Genomic DNA, 19967 nt, shown 5'->3' on the forward strand with positions numbered 1-19967 from the left:
CCCATTGACACACCAAAGCCAATGGAGGCGACTTGCTTATACATTTCCTTCACATATTATGTTGTGACCATGTATGTATGAATGTACACTGGAAGTCTGCAAATGAATTGCCCCTTGTGGGATAAATTGTTTAAAATGAACCAAGGTTGGCTTTTGATTGAATAAATTGCTTGAGATGAGGAAATCATTTAATACTTCTTGCACCATAAAATATCATTGTAGCATCAACTGTACATTTTCCATAAATTTCAGACAAAAGCCAAATATCCCTAACTTTTTATCAGTTGTTTATATCTAGTATTAACCCAATACCATCAACAGACATTCTTAACCACACAAAACCTTCCTGGTCTAAATTTTTTTCTCAGAGGAATCAAAAGTATTGAGTCAAACAACTGAAACTGTGAAACAAGGTATTTTATTCAACATCATCCTTAAAATCAAAACAAGGAAAAATGTGAATTCTAAGTGAATGTGGGAGTAATGGTTTCAATGACGAGAAGAATTTGAAGAAATTTACAACAGCTGATCAGCCACCAACCATAATATTAATACAGTGACGTTCAGGGCCATAAAACATTTCAGATGCACAGTTAACGCATGTGAATAATCAAGCAGTGACAACTAAGGACTGTTCTATCTCCAAAAAAAACCAAAACATTTGAGAATGAAAATTAAAAAAAAAAAAAAAAAGTTGACAGAGACAAAAACTTTCATGATGCTTCATACAGAAAGGAGGCTGGTGTAATAAACACAACTTTGACTCTCACACACACACACACAGGTGTGTTTTTGGAACAATGCAGACAGGCATGATTGATAAATACAGAACGTAAATTCACTACAAAACGGTGGATGTCCATCTGAACGCAAACAGTGGGGAAGAGAAATCAATTGTCTTTAGAAATATGCAAAAAACAAGACAGTCCCATATACTTCCACCCCAAACAATCCAACTTCGTTTCTTCATTCAGACGGGCATCAGTAACGTCGACCAAAAGCTCCACTCTGCAGCCCGCCGCCCTGCATCACCTGGTTCTGTCGATTTAGCGCTCCGGAGAGAGACTGAGAGGTGCCTGTGTTCATGTAGCCGCCACGCCTGGTGACAAACGCGAAAAGAGGAACCATTTCAAAAAGCCATTTTTGTCTAACTGATAAGTTTCCGGTTACCGTATTTTCCGCCCTATAAGGCGCACCTAAATACCTCAAATTTTCTTAAAAGCTGCCAGTGCGCCTTATAGCCCGGTGCGCCTTATATATGGACGATTGTTCTACTCCAGGCTGCTATTTGACAGTTGAACAACTAGAAGCTTTTATTTTGACAACTCTAACTTTGCAACCGGATCTTCAGTGCGGACGAGACTCCGCACAACACCTTAATCACTCATGGTTGCACACCAACGTTCTAACAAACCAAAATAAACTAGATGAAATAATTACTCCCTAAACTGGGGAACAAAAACACAGCATAAACACAATCAACACCAAGCCCAACAACGAGCCACAATAACCTCCAACAACACAAAACATGAATTAGTCGCTGCAAGGCATGATGGGACATCATGCCTTGCAGCGACAAATTCAACCTGAGCTCCTCAGTGCAGCCGATAGAAACTCCCATAATTCATTGCAGCTGTTTGTGGTGTTTTAAATGCAATTATTGGGGGTTATATTTGGTTTGTGGTGTCGGTAATAATTGTGTTGTGTTGTGTTTTTGTTGCTTAGTTCATGTAGTTTAGTTTATTATTATTATTATTATTACCGGTAGTTGTAAGTTGTCAACCAGTAGTGAAGAAGGTTTTGTGTGTAGTGTGGTACTGGCATAGGCTGCAGGTAGGACTATCAAAATAAAGTGTGTGCACCTCTCTGGGTGTTAGAAGCAATGGAAAATGTAACTTAATGGCTTTGAGCTATAAAGGTTTCTGACCACTGGTCTGTTCCATGCGCCTTATAGGGTGGTGCGCCTTATATATGAATGAAGTTGTAAATTATGTCAATCAATGTAGGTGCGCCTTATAGGGCAGAAAATACGGTATATGCAAAGTCGGACATCAGTGAAAAGAGTTTCTGTTGAATCCGTGGGGTGACTTGGCACATTCACATTTCTTCAGCAATTAAATAAACTTGTTGACATTGGTCAGACTAAGGTTTGGTGATCCCACTGTATACTGATAATTGAAGGAATGAACAGCAACAAAATGAAGACGGCTGCTTAAAAGAGTAATCACCCAGAAATCACATTCTCCTTGTTTAAACCAAATGTTTTTGTTTAGGCTCTTCGTTCTAATTAGAATCGCCCCACAATGGCATCATATTCAAAAACACATGAGGCTGTAATTGCTGCCAAAGGTGCATCAACAAAATACTGAGTAAAGGCTGTTAATAGTTATGTACATGTGATTTCTTTTTTTTTTTTTTTTTATCTTTAAGACGTTTGCACAAAAAAGAACAACACTTTTTTCACATTGTCATTATGGGGTGGGTAAAATTTGGAGGGAAATGTTGTTTTTTTTAATCCATTTTGGAATAATAGGCTGGAATATAACAAAATATGGAAAAAGTGAAATGGTGTCAATGCTTTCCTAATACACTGTGTAAACATTGAACCCTGTTACAAATTACCCTGGTATTTCATCTTAAATCTACGAGGTGGATTTTTCTTTTTATATAATAGAGGACAGTTTAAGACTTATGGTATTCATTTGTCTAACTATGCAGTTTAAATTTCTATATATTTTTTAAAAATGTACAGAATGTATATTAGATTGTTTTGCACTTGCACCTGTCCACATGGGATCTCCCAATAAGAACAAAATGTCTTCTATTGCATGTACTCACCCTCCTGCCATTCCTCCACGTGTCATGTGGCTCTGGCCTGGGATGGCACCATCTCTACCTGGAAGTGGTGGACAAACCATTGGGTGCTTTGAGCGCAAATACTCCTTCCAGGCTTTAAACTTCAGCTAACGAAACATCAAATATAATGGTGGTAGTGACCAACCACACACCCACACCTTATATAAGCATGAATGTGCCTACTTTGCCATGTCCTGTCGCCATCCAACTTCCTGCCTGAGTCCCAGTCACGGCCTCCATCCCTAAACAGAAAACAAATTGTTTTTACATTTCTTGAGGGAAATCACCAGGGTTCCATCGAACTTGGGGTTAACCGAACACTACAGTTACCTGGAATTCATGCGTTTGTCATAGCCTCCACTCCACGAGTCTCTGTTGTGCCGGTCTGATCGGTCTGAGAAATGCTGCAAGAAGAGAGTCCAAACTATTAGAGCAGCTTATCAGGCAGACGTAAATGAATTTTAGTAGTTTTGTAGGCAGCTGGGAACCACAACCATTCGTCATGAAGAAATATTTAGGTGTGCCCCTGCATAAACAGTGCAGTCTGTCGGAAACTACCTGATATGACGTAAAATGCAAAGATCTAGGTTCCTTACCTGACTGTCCCGGTCTCCGGCTATACCACGACCATCCCGTCTGTCGAGCATAAGGTCGTCTTGAAAACGACTTCGGTCTCTATGATCAAAATCTTGATAGCGATCTTGGCGACCCACGTCTGAGCGGCCATAGCGATCATCCAAGGACATGCGTTTGTCTTGCCAGTCATCCTTCCTAAAAACAGCAAGAATGAAGAAACGTCAGTGATCCGATGTGTAAACAGCACTCTCACACTCCCAATATGCAATCATGTACCTGCCATCCATGTCATAAGGCCTTTTCATTGGCGGTCGTCTATCCTGTTCGTAGCGCAGCTGCTCCTGCTGTCGTCTGAGCTCGTCGCGCTCCCTCATGATCCTTTCCTGCTCACGCCGCCTTTCGTACTCTATCCGAAGCCTTTCGCGCTCCAGGAACTGACGCTCCATGCGGTCAGAATCCAGGCGTTCTTTCTCATCCTGAGAATCAAAACATTTCACAATCAACACTTGAGGGGGATCCTCATAAGGTATCGCTGGAGAAATAAGATTGAGTGACTCAAACAGTTTCAATTTTCATATATAGTGACCTAAGAGGGGGAAGAAATAGGGAACGCGGGAACACTATATTGAAATTGTGATACCAGGCCCATGTTACAATTTTGTTGATTTAAAAAAAATAAAAAATAAAATATATATATATATATACACATACACACACATATGCGTAGCAGCACATACTGCGCAGTGGAAATGAGGCTGATGAGAATCACTGCCAAAGACTTATTTTTCAAAACTGATAACAGAACATGCATTCAGCTATGTAAAATTAACACTGGCTCTTAAGTTGAGATGCACCAAGGTCAGTACCTCCAGCCATCGTCTCTTTCTCATGAGGTGCTTCCTCTCTTCCCGTTCTCGAAAGAGACGGATTCGCTCACGCTCACGGTCTGGACGGTTGTCACGATCGCGGTCTCTGAAACGAAAGTGAAGGATCCCCGCTTCGTGAACATCAAAACAAACTGCTGAACGCAGAGCATGTGCTTACAAGATAATGGGTTCAAGTGTAAACTTTATATAGCACTTATTAAAACAATGTTCTAAAGAACTGAAGAAGAAACGGAAAGAACCAGAAGAGTAGTATCAATAATGAATCTATGAAAGACCATAGCTATTGATAAGATAAAGAATAGCAAGAAATTAGTGTTAGGACTTGTTCTGCCTTCTTGCTGTTGTGTTAATCTTGTCCTCCTACTGTAAAATCTGTCTCCTTTTGTTGTGTGACGTTTTTGTAGTCCAGAGAAATGGACAGAAAAGCAGGCGAATCTTTTTACCCATCACTGTGTGCCTGATGCTTACGTGAATCTGCGCCTCTCCACCTCCCTGAGCTCCCGCTCTCGCTGCCGCTGTCTTTCCCGCTCCCTCTGCTCTTTGATCTGGTCAAATGACAGGATGTCTTTTGTCTCCTTACTGGATGATTTGCGGTCGCGGCTCTTGGAGCTCTGAAGAAAAGAGCAAATGTCACAAATGTTATTTCAGTCAAAACAAATAATGGTTATAAGTGGAGGAAACGGCTTCCTGTGTACACAACATAACAATCCTTAGTATCTTTTCTACATCAACACGGAACAACTAACCCACAGTTTGTAAGCGAATGAAAACAATAGTCAACTAATATTACGAGTGAGGCGTCTGTTTATTCATTTAGCCGACTGGTTAAACACACAGCCAACGAAAAAAGCAGAGACATAAAATCACAACAGAATCTGAACGGGGCTTCTGGAATGCGTCCTTACCCTCTCCTTGCTTTTGGTCTTGACACTGATAACAGGCTCTCCTTTTGACTTGTCCATTACTACAGTTCTCTCATTTCTCCCTGTTAAACAGAAACAGAAAAAACATGTAAGTATGTTTGACTTAGAGGTCATTAGTGCTGACAACACAAGCTGGAAATGACTTACCTTTCCCATCTTTTCCTTCTGCTTCAGATTTTTCCTCTTTTCCATCAGACCTACAGAAATATCACCAAAAAAGTAGCATCAGAGATCTGCTTTACAGACATTTAAAAATGTGTTGACATTCGAATTTTCCATAAACAAAATCAAATTACTTTTTCTTTTAAATGTATGATGAGGTTATAATAGTTAGAATAAAAACCGTTATCTAAAAGGAAACTCGATTCCAAATATAATGAAGATAATTTGTTTTCATAAATCAAAAGACTTCACTAATCAGCTACACTTCTTTTACAGCCTTACTTGGAGTCACTCGAGTGTCGCCTGTTGCCAGTCTTCTTGGGGTCATTCTTCTCGGCCGCCTTCTTCCCTGCAGGCTCATTTTTAGCCTAAAGAATTACAACACAAGTTTAATCACAACTGCTGCCAAGTTTAATAAGCGATTTAACATTCTTTACGCTGCACAAAAAACAATCAACCGCTCTACAGAAACCTCTGGCCTCTGGATAATACGCAACTTCAAAAAAAAAAAAAAAAATTTGTTACAAGCAAATAAAATACAGTGCAGCTCAGAATAAACCCTCACAAGATTTGGGGTGGGGGGCCTGGAGCTTAAGTTTTACAAATGCTATCCACATCTGACAGAGGTGTGAGTGGACTGAAAACCTTTGTAAGTGGAAGTAAATCCTTGTATCATCTAGTTGATCTTAATGACCACAAAGTATGTTTTCTTTAGAGATACAAGAACACATCATTAACGCTGTCAGATTTATTTGGCTTAAAACATTTTTATTTTACAATTTATGGATTTTCAACTGTAACTATGTTAAGAGAGTTATGCTATAACTTTACAAACGGCGAGCTTGACAAAGCAGAAAACAAAAACAATGTACAGGGTTCAAAAAAATGAGACATTCCAATAGCTGCAAGTTCATTGTTCGGATGAAGCAACCAAATGACTGAAGGGAATTGAACACTCACTTGCTCCACAGAGATCATCCTGCCATGCAGCTCAGTCCTGTGCAGGTGGCTGATGCACTTGGTGGCCTCTTCTGTAGACGACATGGTGACGAAGCCATAGCAGCGAGCCCCGGGACTCTTGGCATTGGTCACTACCTTGGCGCCCACAACCTACAAAAAAGAAGAAGAAAAAAAAAAAGTTCAATGTGACTTTCGGGAATGAAAATTGAGGGGAAAATACAGCATTTGCCAAAGGGAAAAAGGATCATTTCAGGCACTGACCTTTCCATATTTGCTGAAGAGCGTTTTCAGATCAGCTGCTCTTGTAGTAGAAGCAAGGCCACTGACCCACAGGTTTCTGCTACTGCTTGCTGCAGCACCACCTGCAGCCACAATACACAGGCAATAAAATCATCAAGGCAATGTCTATTGGGACCAATTCTGCAACAGGAGTGACAGGATTCTCATTTGCTGACCCTTCTCATCTTTTGACTCGGTCTTGCCTTCTTGTTCGTCAGAGCTGGAAACAAAGAAACACAACCATGAGCGTCAAAATCTCTGACAGCTTCTATTTCACCAAAAACACTGTTTAGTGCTCTACCCATCACGTACCATGGTGCAGAATATATGAACCTATACCCTCTGAAGCCCCAAGACATTACCAACTAATGAACACGTGAGATTGGCGAGTGTAAAGAATGACAAATGACAACAGACAAATGCGCAAAACGTTTTTACCTCCAAAGGAGCATCCAAATTGTGCTAGCACAAAGGAGCCAATGCAACAGAGATAACCATTTTGGTTTCTAGTATACAGAAAGCAACAAACCTCTTTTTCTGATCATCGCCCTCTACAGAAGAGGACTCTTTCAGTGTCGAGGCTGAGTCCGCAGCAGCGTTCTCTTCTGTCTTCTCATCCTCCTCACCCTTCTTAGACCCCATTTCTGAATCAACAGTTTCATGTGCGCCGCCCTGTTCGCTTACACTAACAGCCTGCGAGCTTTTGTTTTCAACGTCCAGAGTCTCTTCGGGGACATTCGGCGCGTCCCCAACCTCTTTGGGGTCAGTCTCCCCAGCATCTCTGTCGCCGTCCACGTCACCAGAGGCAGCTTCGGTGGGCACATTGACATCCTCTCCGGTGGTGGCGCCTTGCTCTTCTTCGGGCCTCGTCTCGGGGCTCTGGTGGTGCTCTTCTTTAAGCGGCTCAGATAAACAAGACCCGGCTACTTTGTCATTTTCTACGGATTTAACAGGAATAGAATGGCACAGAGTTTAATCACTTCTGAAACACATCAATGGTTAACGAGGAACTGGCAAGGCCTGGATTAGGAACGTCATGACCACTGGCCTGTGCTCAAAGAACTGAGTATTAACACGGTGAAGTAGAGCCCTAATGAGAGACTGGAAGAACACTCAAAGGCTGGAGGGGAAAAACCAAGCAACTAATTGACCCTAAGTCTTATTTCTCAAGCTGAACCACTTCATTCTGTTCACCTGATCCGGAGCAGAGAAAGAGTTCTGAAGAGAGCCACAAGATCGACAGTGCAGCGGTCGAGGCTCGCTGGGGTCCGTCTTCTTTCAGCCTTCGGCTTTTCCAGTGTCCATTTGTAGTGACCAGAACTTCAGCTCAAGTCCAGACGTTTTATATCCAGCCGATATATCTGACGCGGTTGATATAAGAAGTCGTAATGGTTGCTCGACTTTGAGGGGTCTTGTTTGTCTTGATCTTCTTGGAGCAACCTAAAAACACTGCAATCACCTGCAACAGCTCAAACCGCCCTAAGCTTGGAAAGTAATTGCTGACATTGTGCGTCAAAATGTTAACCACGTGTCGCTCGGCAAGTGAGAACAAAGAGTCAGGGGACCAGCATTGAGAGTTCCTTTACAATGAAATGTGGTTAACGAGATTTCAACACAAAGACAGCAATTCTCCATTGAGCTTCCAGTCTCTCTTTCTGGTGGAAACTAAATTAAGTGTTTGCATTTCCAAGCTCAACACTGCAAAAAGAAATACCACTACCTTTTCATGAAACTATTTTGTACAGTACCTTTTTCTTCTTCTTCTTTCACATCATCTGCGTCCGACTCATGAGCCTGAAAACAAACAAAACACTGTCATTAAACACGTTTGCAGTGCTTAACTCAGTCATAGGCGCATGAGTTTTATGAAAGCCATACCATATCGACTGGTGGATCCATCAAAATGTCGTTATCCAACAGCTCAGCTTTGTCCATCTGGTGGAAGTGTAGAGATAATCATAAAGTTACAAGAGAAAACCCAAGGAGAAAGGAAGGTAAGTCTGTCGTTAAGCAGCACAGTCCTGCAGAGTTTTAACTTGTCTGTGCTTCAACACGCGTCCTACTTATCAGTGGCTAGAATGGGCTTTCTGCAGAGCTTCACAATGGCATAGATTCATGTGTGTTGGAGTAGTACGAGATAGAAATGATGGGAGGATTGTGGCCATTCTGGACCAGTGATGCCTATCCCTGCTCAAGGTACAAGTTCCTGGTCTGTTCTCTGACCTCTGGATCTCTTCCTTCATCTTCTGACTCATAACCTCCTTCTTCGTTCAATAGTGCATCTTCATTTCCATAGAAGTTTTCGTTTTCGTCGCAGTCATCTCCAGGCGGCACTTCGTTGTCATTGTCCGTCTCGTCTAGAACATTCATTTCAAGGATGTCCATATCCTGCATGTTCTCGTGATCTTCTTGCAGATCCTCCTGATGAGGCAAAGAAGAAATTACTTTTATATATTTGAACAGTAGAACAGGAAGATCCCCAAACCTTTGCAGAGCATCAGCATGTAAACATTTATAACTCACGGTATTATTTAAACACACTTACATTTCCATCACGAGAGTCTTCCTCAATATTACCGTCATCTGGTTCATTTTCTGGCTGGACATCTAAAGGAAAATATGCTTCACTTTATATTGTGTTTCTTTTGGCGTTCAACAAAAACAAAAGCTGTACAATGGATTGTAAAAAATGTGAATGAAATTTAGGGAGCTAAACAACAACAATGAAAAAACATTTACTTTGTGAAATACTTGTGAATATTTTGAATTGTACTTCTCTGAATGATCAACAGTGTACAATATCACTTACTACTCATTACAGAATGTTGACATGTGCCATATGACATCAATACAATATGACACTGTGCCAATGCATCAATGTCATACTAGGTCTGAGATATTTGTTCACCCAGTAAGTTTTAAAGATAATTGTACAAAACTAAATTAACATACTGATAGAGGACTTTATTCTTCAAACTTAATATTGCTTTGGTTTATTCCAAGTGTATCGATTAACAAAAAGAAAACAGCATTAACAGGAGTGAGATGTGACTGCGGTTCACATGCAGAATTTTCGTTACGTCAAGGTAAACTTTATTATCCCAAACGGGCAATTTGTGGTATCACCATATATATATTTACACATATATACCAGATATTCTTACAAGAAGGCAAGATTCAATGTCAGCATTTGAAAATATCAGTAAATAAGCCAAAATGCTTCAGTTTGAATTAAACTGAGGCCAACATGAACATAGTAACTTGAGATAAATGCAGCTCAAAATGCAGAAACGGTTCAGAGACAACATTTTGTGTGATTTTACCATTTGCACTTGGCTGCAGCGACAATATGAATTATCATTAGCCAAGTTGCTGCAAGTTGACTCACATTTAGAGTTGCAGAGACAAAAACAAGCCGACTCGTAGGGACGTTTGGGCCAACAGGCGCGGGTTAGGGTTTAGTGAGGACAAACTAAACAAGTTTGACTAGTGAGGTCAGGTGCATTTGGAGGCTATTATAAATGCCTGAGCGTGCGTAATAAGACGACTATGCAGCACTGCTGCTCGCAAACACTCACAAACCAGGGGATTGAAGGGTTTAGTGACTTTACCTTTGGCAGCCCGTTTGGGCGCGACGGTCGCCTTTTTGAGTGCTGACTCCGGTGTAACGACAATCTCGTCCGGATTTCCACCTTCGTCTTCAATCGCCTGTTGGCGGATAAGCAGGGAGAGAAAAAAGCTTTTGGTGAACATGGACATAAGGAGAGGATTAGAGTTTGGTGCACCCATCAGTTAGCATTTAGCACGGCCTGGCGAGCTAGCAAGTTTCGCTTCGTTGCTAAAAAAAAAAAAAAAAAAGGTCTCATCCACGCATTAAACCCACACGTTTCGGATGCAGGATTGAGTGTAAGCTCAAAACATCCTGCTATTGGTATTAGGGGCTCAAATTACACTTGTTTTTTTTTTTACCTTTTTCAGGCGCTCCGACAGCATGCTCTTGACGCCCGTTGTATCCAGGTTTCGTTTCTTCAACTCGGCCTTCAGGTCGATGACTCTAAGCTCCGACAGTTTGCGGACCTCAGCCCCCTCCGGGACGTCCACCTCGGCTGAAGGGTCGGACATCGTTTCTTCTCCAACAAGAAAGATGTGAAAGAGTCACGCCAATGACTTAAGTCGCTCGTGCAGCTCCACGTACGGACGCGGCAGACTTTCGCAGAACTCAGCAAAATGGACGAAGGCAAGAGCCAAGCAGCGGCGCCACAGCGCATGCGCGGTCCGAGGGTTAAGCGTATCCAGCGCAGGAGCGGGGCATTGGAGAGAGACAGCACCACGGGGGGAGAGGGACAGTACCAAGGCAGGGGAGGGACATTACCAGGGCAGGGGAGGGACAGTACCAAGGCAGGGGAGGGACAGTACCACGAGAGGAGGGGGACAGTACCAAGGCAGGGGAGGGACAGTACCACGGGAGGAGAGGGACAGTACCAAGGCAGGGGAGGGACAGTACCACGAGAGGAGGGGGACAGTACCAAGGCAGGGGAGGGACAGTACCAAGGCAGGGGAGGGACAGTACCAAGGCAGGGGAGGGACAGTACCAAGGCAGGGGAGGGACAGTACCACGGGGGGAGAGGGACAGTACCGGGGAAGGAGCAGGACAGACTTGGACCACGGCGGCAGTGAGGCAGGCCCACACTGTAAACCTCTTTAAACTGACTGTCCTTAAAAAAAATGTGAGGAAACTAGTTTCCAGGGACAGGAGGCTGGGGCAGGAGTGGAGAAGGACCGGGCAGGACAAAGACCAGGGACAGACTAGGGAAAGCCAGAGGCAGGACCACGACTGAGGAGGATCAGGCCACGACTGGAGAAGGATTAGGACAGCAGTTATACTTGATTGAATGGGATTAGAGTCATTCCCCTTTATGAAAAGGAGTGCTCACTCATGGAATTCGAATAGAATAGAATAGAATAGAAATAATGTATTAATTCCAGAGGGAAGTTCTTGAAACAAATCATTTTAATCATTATAGTTGGATGGTTCACTCTTCATGAAGATAAATATTCACATTTATGTGAAGAGGCTCAGATATTAACAATGACACATCATACAGACACATCCATATCGAAACATACAGCGTTATTTTGCAGCATCTCAATTTGTTTAAACATGTGAAAGTCTGAGCACGTCTAATTTCAAGAATGTATCGAAAAACATTATTGATCAATGCAAGAGAATACTTGTAATCATTAGCTCGATTTGGATCCAGTGCCCCGTGACTCGGGGCAGGATTAGGCAGTGGAGAAGATGGTTACAGAGATGTAAACATCATCCCACTTAAATTGCCTTTCTGCAAGTCCCTACAACACTGGAAGGCCACTGCTTAAAGTAATTGTAACATACTAGGCATAAGAATAATCTCACTCACCTCACCCATCTTAAATCAGCCCAAAACTTGAAAGGTTTCAAATTCTGTTGGTTGAATACTCATCGCTACTATTTTAGAACATGTCTTACTGGCCACTTCTGTGTTGGTCGGTCGGTCCCCATAAAATGATTGAACAACACTTGTTCTAACAGATCACCTGTACTGGTTTGGACCTGGAATGTATTTGAGGAAATATAGTCAGTCATCAATTTTTTTTAAAGCATTTATTGTTACACAGGTTATTTATAAGTGCATAGTGATTGACCAATGTGTTTAGCAGGAGTGGAAATCGTTTGTGTCACTGAATTTGTAGTTTGCACCATATACTTGTCCATGGGACAAGCTTTTGCTGGCAACAAGAGGCTGTGGAGCATCAAATAAATCTGGACAGTCTGTCTCCTCTGGTACATTCACACTCCTGGATGAAGTCACAAAGCCCGAGTGGGAAGAAGATGCCCTTCCAGTATCTGTGTAATATAAAGCCGACTCGACAGATGCAGACTCCCCAGCAAAGGAGGAGCACTCAGAAACGTCAAAGGAGTCGAGGCTGAAGAACGAGGCGCCTGAGCTGCTGTGAGAGGGTCTGTGTTCATGGAGATTGAGTTTGGAGACCAGAGGTTTGCCGACTGTTACGGTTCGTTTCTCTTGTATTTCATCATCCATGTTGGAGTAGATGTAATGAAGACAGACAGTGAATGTGAGTTCCCTCTGAAGAAAAGAAACAGCACAGTGTTGTATTTTGGCAAGCGGAATCATATGCTGGAGAAGATTTGACTTACTCTTCAACACACCATAAAATAATTTGCACAAGTTCTGTCGTCTCAGAGGGAGAGGGGTCTGACCTTCAGTCTCTGCAGGCAGCGGACACGTGTGTAAAGACTGGGAACCTCTGGTGAGGGAAGATCTTCTGGGATCAGCAATAAGCTGCCAGCTTCCAGCAACGTCTCCTGGTTACTTTTCTTCAGCTCAACATCGACGTCCTGCCAACGTGGAAGCATAGAAATTCAATATGTGGATTTGAAAACGTGTGTATACTTTGAAACATTAAATGACTCCGGGTCACAGATACAACGACAAGACTTAATGTACCTGGGGGAAATCAGTGAGCTGAGCAGAGCAAGACATAATTTCTTTTGGTTTTTCAAGTATCCGAGTGTAAATGACCATGACGTTGGAGAATTCTGCAGCAAACCCCAGCTGAACCCTCACGCCACACTCAAACTGGAGGGTATCACTTGGCGGAAGGACTATCAAGAGACATTTACATTTATAAAGAGACATAACTATTGAGGCAACAATGTTTTTCGGAAAAAAAAACATGATTATAGCTGCATTTATTGATTTCAGTTATGTCTGTTAAAAAAATTACCATGAGCGACCGCCCACTGCAGGTTTCGTGCCGAATATGAAGCAGAACACCCGGCGGTCTGTATCTGATCGGTGAGGGAACGTCTTTCAGACAAATTACTACGCAGTTCTAGAGCCTGCCTCCCTCGGGTGAGCACACAACGACCCATATCTGGGGAATACAGACAATTTTATTATCCAATATACAATTCACACATAAACAGTGCTGGTAAATAGTTTTGAATGGTAAATGGGGTGAGCATGTGGAAAAAAAACAACACAAAATAACTAACATGCTTGACTTGTAGCTATTAATGTGTAACTATTCTCTGAGTGTACTTAGTTGTTGAAAACAGATTCTCAGCAAAACAGCATCAGTTACTTAACATGAGTGATATTTGCAAAACGCTATTAGCTTAAAGCATTTGGGGAGGTATTATATCAAATACACAAAAATAATTGTGAGCATAGATTAAGTATGAAATATAGGATGCATGTGTAAAGCGATCAGGCGAGCCTACAGCTGTCTGTATTTCGTACAGTCCAGTCACCGTGCTTATAAATAAACCGGCTGCGCGGATAACAGGCACAAGCAACTGTTGGATAGCATACCTTCAGCGACTCTGTCAAGCATGGCAGTGACTTTTTCATCCTCACAAACTCGTCGTTTGAGAAAGCTTATGAAGATGCCATTGGACACCTCCCTCTCCTGCTGTGCCACCTCATACGCCTTAGCATCAATGCATCTGAGCACAAGTCGTTATGCATGAGTGAAAAAAAATTTGCAGTCTGAAGTGGCAGGTCTCATGCATGATGTATGGGGTTTTAGTTTTTTTTTTTTTAAATGCATGCAATTCAAAAGAATATGTATTACATAAGACATGCATGCATATCGTGATAGAAATAAACTTACGTAGCATAACCAAACACTATATTTGCTGTCACCTTCAGCAGTCCAGGTTGTACAATGACATCATCGTGGGGATTTCTAGAAAGAAAAAAAGATGTAAATAAGACAGCAGAGACTGCATCAAGATCGTATTAATTACATGTTTAAAAATATACACCTTCTGCGGCACATGTCCAACAGGAAGACGTTGAGTCCGGTCTCTTTCTGCTGCATGCTGGTAAGTATATTCTGAACACACAGGCAGTGTTTTGATGTGAAGGAGGCCGGTACATCGATGGGCATCATGAAACTGTTGCCATAGTTCTCATAGCCGTGGCCAGCAAAATAAAGCAGGCCTGCAGGAAAATGGACAAATAAATGCTAATGAATTATAATGGTAGAAACAGAGTATACATCAGATAACGTAGGGACCCGGAACACATTCACTTGTACAAAAAGAGGAAAACACCAACCATAGACTCCCTTGTCCAGCAACATTAGGAACTCAGTGACAGCGCTGCACATTTCTTGCCAGTTGAGGTCGAGTAGAGAAACCACCTTAAAGTCTAATTGTCTGAGAAGGTTGGTCAGTTCATGAACGTCTGCCATGGGAGCACATAGCTGCTTCTGGTACTGATAGTTCATGTTCCCAATCAGGAGAGCCACTTTGTCTGTAGCTGTGGACCAGAAGACATGGAATGAGGAAAGATGATATGTGTGTGTGTGTGTGTGTGTGTGTGTGTGTGTGTGTGTGTGTGTGTGTGTGTGTGTGTGTGTGTGTGTGTGTGTGTGTGTGTGTGTGTGTGTGTGTGTGTGTGTGTGTGTGTGTGTGTGTGTGTGTGTGTGTGTGTGTGTGTGTGTAAAAGACATGTAAATAAATGTAAATATGGCCCACAGTCGTTTCTAATTAACTAAACAATGCTTTTTTTTTTTGGTCGTATATTATTAAATATCTTTATGTTTTTAAATGAGTTGAAACTTTGTTGAACAAATACAATGTGTTGGCATTACTGAAGTAGAACTAACCATAGAAATTCTTGGCTGATGACTTTGGTATCTGTTGAAGTGGATGAGCTCCTTGTCCAGAGGTCATTCCGGACACATCCTGTGCGTCTAGCAGCATCAATATGAAAAGATAAAAATACAGGATTAAAACCAGTAACCAGAATAATCTCATGCATACACAGAGAGAACATGTAAACCACACACAGAACAGCCTTCAAGCTCAAAGCTCAACAGTTGTAACCACTACAAATCACCCATAGCTCATTTAAGTGGCCTTTAACCTTCCTGTAAAATATCGAAATCACACAAACATCTTATAATAAGCATTTCTATTCAAGAGTTTGAACATTACAAGTCACAATCATTCACACACACACAACAAAAACATTAAAATGACAGAGGAACTGATATCTCAGTAGTTCCTGTTGAGAAAAAAAAAATCACACCTAAACCACGATCATCTTCCACCCAAGAGGCTTCAATAATGGAACTGGGACCTGCATGCAGAAAGCAACATAAAATAGACCTTTATTTAGTCCAATGAGTGGGAAATTGCAGAATGAAAAACAGGAACAAATAATGCATCTGCTGGGTCAGACCTACTGCTATGTTTTATGGCTTGACATTCAGTTGATATACTTCTTAATATTGAAACAGCACAATTTCACAGTTTTTATTCATACTTTCACATTCTAAAATGAAATGCATGAAGTAACTCCAGTGGGCCTCACCAATGCTGATTTCTGCTGTGTCGCTCCAGGCCTCATGATACAAATTGAACACTTTACATCTGTACTGTCCCCTGTGAGCTGTGGTCACGCACGGGATCTGCATGATACACAAGATTGCTGTTATTGTTGTCTATTCGAAACTGAGCAAAATAGTTACCGTCTGAGGCAACAAAACTAATATGCATTCACAAAAAAAATTATATTTGATACAAAAATCAATGTTTTGGGTCATCACACCTTTCATAAATATCCAATACACAGATGAAAAATCAACTGATTTGGCTGAGCAAGATTTGAGGAGCCCAAACAAATCCTCTATGATTAATTTAAAGGAAGATGATCGTTCACATTTGATCATAATTTTTTTTTTTATATACATGAATAGATGAAATGACCAAAATGAATAAAGCAGCTTAAACAAGCTTAAAAGGCTAAATAAATAAAACTAATTAAAAATGTCTAAAACAGCAAAAACCACCACAAAAAGTCAAATACATAAATTGCCAAAACTCGTCAAATGGAACAAATGAAATAAATAAAAGAAAAACAACAATAGTAGAACTTCTAATAGGGCTAAAAATGTCAAAAATAGTGAAAATCAATAGAAAAAGGAAAAAGGAGAAATAAGCTAAAATGTCTCAAAGACTGAAAATGGATAAAGTAACTTTAATGACACTAATAACTAAAACAACTTTTTTTTTTTTTTTTTTAAAGAAGAAGCAAATTTGCAAAAATAGTCAAATAAGCTAAAATCAAGAGTTCAAATGGGAAACAAATCCTTAAAGGTTGAATCCATTAAAAAAAAGTAAAAATATTAAACGAGTCTTTTCAACTAAAGACCACCATTTCAAACTGCAGTTAGAAAACCTCACGGACGTAACCTGAGGTGGCGTTTGTGCACTTACTTCCATTGAACAGGTCTTGTGTTGTGGCATGACCTCGCCATTGTGGTACCACTCATACTGGGCAGGGGGGTTGGCCTTTGCGTTGCACTCCAGCGAGAGAGCGCCACCTTCAGACACTGCCAGTGACTGAGGCTGGGTTGTGATATGGAGACCGCTCACTGCACCTGGAAACAGACTGCTGCTGCAGCCTGAGAAGACAAGACATTGAACCACTCCCCATCAGCTGGAGCCAAACAAACAAACAAACAAAAAAATAAATAGAGGAGACCTGTCTTGAGTTTACCTGGACTGGAACTATCAGAGGGGACCAAGCCAACTTGAGCCCATTGAGAGAAGATGCAGTTTTCTCCGTTGTTGATTCTGCAGATATAGTGACCCCGGTGGGCTGGACCTAAAGGATACAAAACCAGCTCTGGCAAACTCCCCGTCTCATCCAAAATCTATAATGAGAAAACAAGGGTGGTTATCCAGTTTACATAACAGCTTATAGGGGAAAGATTTAAATAAACAATAATGGAAAAAAGTGGAAGATCTACAAGACAATAAAAAGTCAACAGTTTGATCTGAGGTATTACTTTGTTTCAAAATGCAATGTTTTAGCAAACAAAGAAAATGTTGAATTTACCTCCTCTTTGCCTCTGAACCACTGGTAGCTGAGTCCAGGGTGGGCGGAGGCTCTACAGGTGAGGACCACCTTGCTCCCGGGCGCAGCCTGCTGGGACTGAGGCTGTATTGTCACCTGAATCAGCTCTTCCATGAAAACATGGAACAACATGCAGGTAAAATTCACGATCATACTTGTAAAAAAAAAGAACAATCTGAGTATTTTCATGGTGTTATTTTTGTACAACCTATTATATAAGCTATTACCGATACAGTGGACACTGAACTATTGATTTTTAGAAACTACATTTTAAAAAAAAAACAAATAAGGTCTTCATTGGGGATTTTCCAGGCCATTATGCGTGCTATAGTTTTTCCTATACACCTTGACAAAATACCCTTCTTCATAAAAAGTTATTTAAATGAAAACATTCCGAATTGAAATATTCTAAATCTTTGGAAAGTAAGCCACCAATTAATCACATTCAAAAGGTAACTATTGTTAATGAAACATATGATATATATATTGGATTTTTAGTTAGAGTGGGAAGATAATTAAAAGTAAAATGTCATTAATTTATCAAATAGTAATTCGAAGCAACAGTCCCCACAGTGCTGTTTTTTTTTTCCTTTGACCAAAACTACAAAACTGAGCTCCTCTTAAATGTAGCTCAAGTCAGATCATTGACATTATCGTTGATATGCTATTATTAATTATAGGACGAACCCATCACCCATATAACCTCACACACTGTTGATGAATGTATGAAAGTCCAGCTTCTTCTTTGTACCTGTGGTAAAAGGAGAAATAAGTAACTGCACAGCTTCTCTGTGGCCGATCTTTTCCAGGCAGTGGAGCAGGAAGTCCAGGGAGCAGGACCGATCGGCCAGCCAAGTCAGGAGGGTGCGTCCTGGGCTGCCTGCGGCACTCAGCACCTGCAGGGAGCAGCTGGTCAGCTCCCGTTCACTGCGGGACACATGTGAACAGATTTACAGACAGCTCTATCAGAATGGCCTTCAAAGAGATGACCCTAGAAACACAGTTTGTAAGTGTGGGGTCGGCCACGCCACTCCTGGAGGACAACAGAGAATTAATTAAACATCAAGTAATCAAGCATTGGAAATACTGAATATAACCAATAGTTGGTAGTTTTGTGTTGGACTGAAGTGGTGGTTTGTGCTCTCGCCTTACACTGAGAAGGATTAAATACTGGATGGGCCTTCCTGTGTGGCATTTGCATTTTCTCCCTGGGTGTGACTGCATGGTTAATTGGTTAAACTGTCCCTAGGTTGTGTCTCTGCCTATGTCCTGTGATAGATTGGTGACCTGCCCAAGGTTTACACCGCCCCTTTTTCCAGCACCTGTGAAAATGCGATATAGAGGATGGATGGATGGATGGACATAAGGATGGAGTAAATAAAGTGATGCCTGAGGGAAAATATGATGAGAAAGGTCTTCTAATATATATACGACTACTACTACCACTACAACTACTACAACTACTACTACTACTACTACTACTACTACTACTACTAAAAAACACCAATAATAATAATAATAATAATAATCATAATCATAATCATAATCATAATAAACACGAATTTTTTGACGTGGAGAACACGATTTAGCTGACATACCAAACATCAAGTGAATACCTGTTGGAAAGTTTGTTATTGTGTGTGTTTAATAAAGTTTCACACAAACTCGCCTCGCGCACGGCGTGGTGCGTTCAGGGTCTCACCTGCAGCAGAAATTCGGGTCTTCGGACGCGGCTTGGGCGAGCTGCTTCCACCCGCGGGTCGCGTTATCCAACATCTTCGACAGCTTAGTCAAGACGTCTTCTCCGAGAAACCCAATGTTCTTATTCCCTCCGTCCATCTTCGTATCCGTAAAATCGGACAGAGGGGGTCACAAAGCGAAGGTTTTATCGGCTGAAGTGGCAGGACGCTCCCCCACAAAACACCAAAACACCGCGTCGGGTTTTTCCCCCAACAAGAAGGTGACGCGGAGGAAAGTCCGCAAGTCAATCCTTTCTGGACGGCCGGACGTGTCAGATAACGACGAAGCCAAAACAAAATACGACTTGTACTTAACTGAACACTTTGCTCATATATCGACTCGGGCGTTCCGCCGCTTCCGCCGTTCGAGCGAACGCTTACGATTATGAAGCACTTCTATTAAATAAAAGAAAAGATGGAGCAGCGAGAACGAGCCTGGACAATAAGTAGCAGTAAAAGAGGAACTACTGCGACTCTCGCAAAAATGAAGTGCGTTTTACACTTTGTTCCCCAGTTGATTTGCTTCTCATTTCGGTTCCTCTTCCTGGGGAAATTTATATAAAGTGGTCAAAGAGGTCGTGGTAGATGCATGGATAGATAGATAGATCGGTGTTAACAGTTCGAGACTTTTAACACTTTATATCT

The 19967-nt window shown here is 41.6% G+C and overlaps 2 protein-coding genes across 3 annotated transcripts; both read right to left on the reverse strand.

Moving 5' to 3' along the window:
• Window positions 1-457: 457 nt before the first annotated feature.
• On the reverse strand, window positions 458-10873 carry safb (scaffold attachment factor B). 2 transcript variants are annotated; one of them, XM_080506862.1, is made up of 21 exons: window positions 10613-10873; window positions 10255-10351; window positions 9189-9250; window positions 8867-9064; window positions 8522-8578; window positions 8392-8437; window positions 7173-7581; window positions 6820-6863; window positions 6626-6726; window positions 6365-6514; window positions 5687-5772; window positions 5390-5439; window positions 5225-5304; window positions 4788-4930; window positions 4299-4404; window positions 3709-3908; window positions 3453-3627; window positions 3187-3260; window positions 3040-3098; window positions 2839-2896; window positions 458-1099 (listed from the first exon to the last, which is right to left on the reverse strand). In XM_080506862.1, the coding sequence occupies exons 1-21, from the start codon at window positions 10763-10765 to the stop codon at window positions 982-984; spliced, it is 2466 nt and encodes an 821-aa protein (XP_080362988.1). In that variant the 5' UTR covers window positions 10766-10873; the 3' UTR covers window positions 458-981. The 2 variants fall into 2 exon arrangements, 1 of the variants encoding a protein (XP_080362988.1); XR_013936868.1 differs by having other exon boundaries at window positions 1051-1099; window positions 3015-3098.
• A 1463-nt stretch (window positions 10874-12336) lies between these two features.
• On the reverse strand, window positions 12337-19400 carry malt2 (MALT paracaspase 2; the record flags this gene model as incomplete). The annotated part of the gene is made up of 16 exons (XM_080505735.1): window positions 19286-19400; window positions 18335-18510; window positions 17566-17690; window positions 17224-17380; window positions 16941-17128; window positions 16036-16132; window positions 15751-15801; window positions 15326-15412; window positions 14773-14976; window positions 14478-14655; window positions 14324-14398; window positions 14023-14156; window positions 13433-13582; window positions 13153-13310; window positions 12906-13043; window positions 12337-12771 (listed from the first exon to the last, which is right to left on the reverse strand). The coding sequence occupies exons 1-16, from the start codon at window positions 19357-19359 to the stop codon at window positions 12337-12339; spliced, it is 2427 nt and encodes an 808-aa protein (XP_080361861.1). The 5' UTR covers window positions 19360-19400.
• Between the last annotated feature and the right edge of the window lie 567 nt (window positions 19401-19967).

The sequence above is a fragment of the Blennius ocellaris genome (genome assembly GCF_963422515.1).
Source record: "Blennius ocellaris genome assembly, chromosome: 12".
Lineage (NCBI taxonomy): Eukaryota > Metazoa > Chordata > Actinopteri > Blenniiformes > Blenniidae > Blennius > Blennius ocellaris.

Bases quoted from the DNA above. Each gene is read 5' to 3' on its own strand.
- safb (XM_080506862.1), bottom strand. From the start codon at position 10,765: ATGTCCGACCCTTCAGCCGAGGTGGACGTCCCGGAGGGGGCTGAGGTC. The intron at 8,579-8,866 runs GTCAGAGAACAG...CACTTCCACCAG, and splicing joins ATGAAGGAAGAGATCCAGAG to ATGGACAAAGCTGAGCTGTT. The intron at 3,261-3,452 runs GTAAGGAACCTA...CTCTTCTTGCAG, and splicing joins CCGGAGACCGGGACAGTCAG to CATTTCTCAGACCGATCAGA.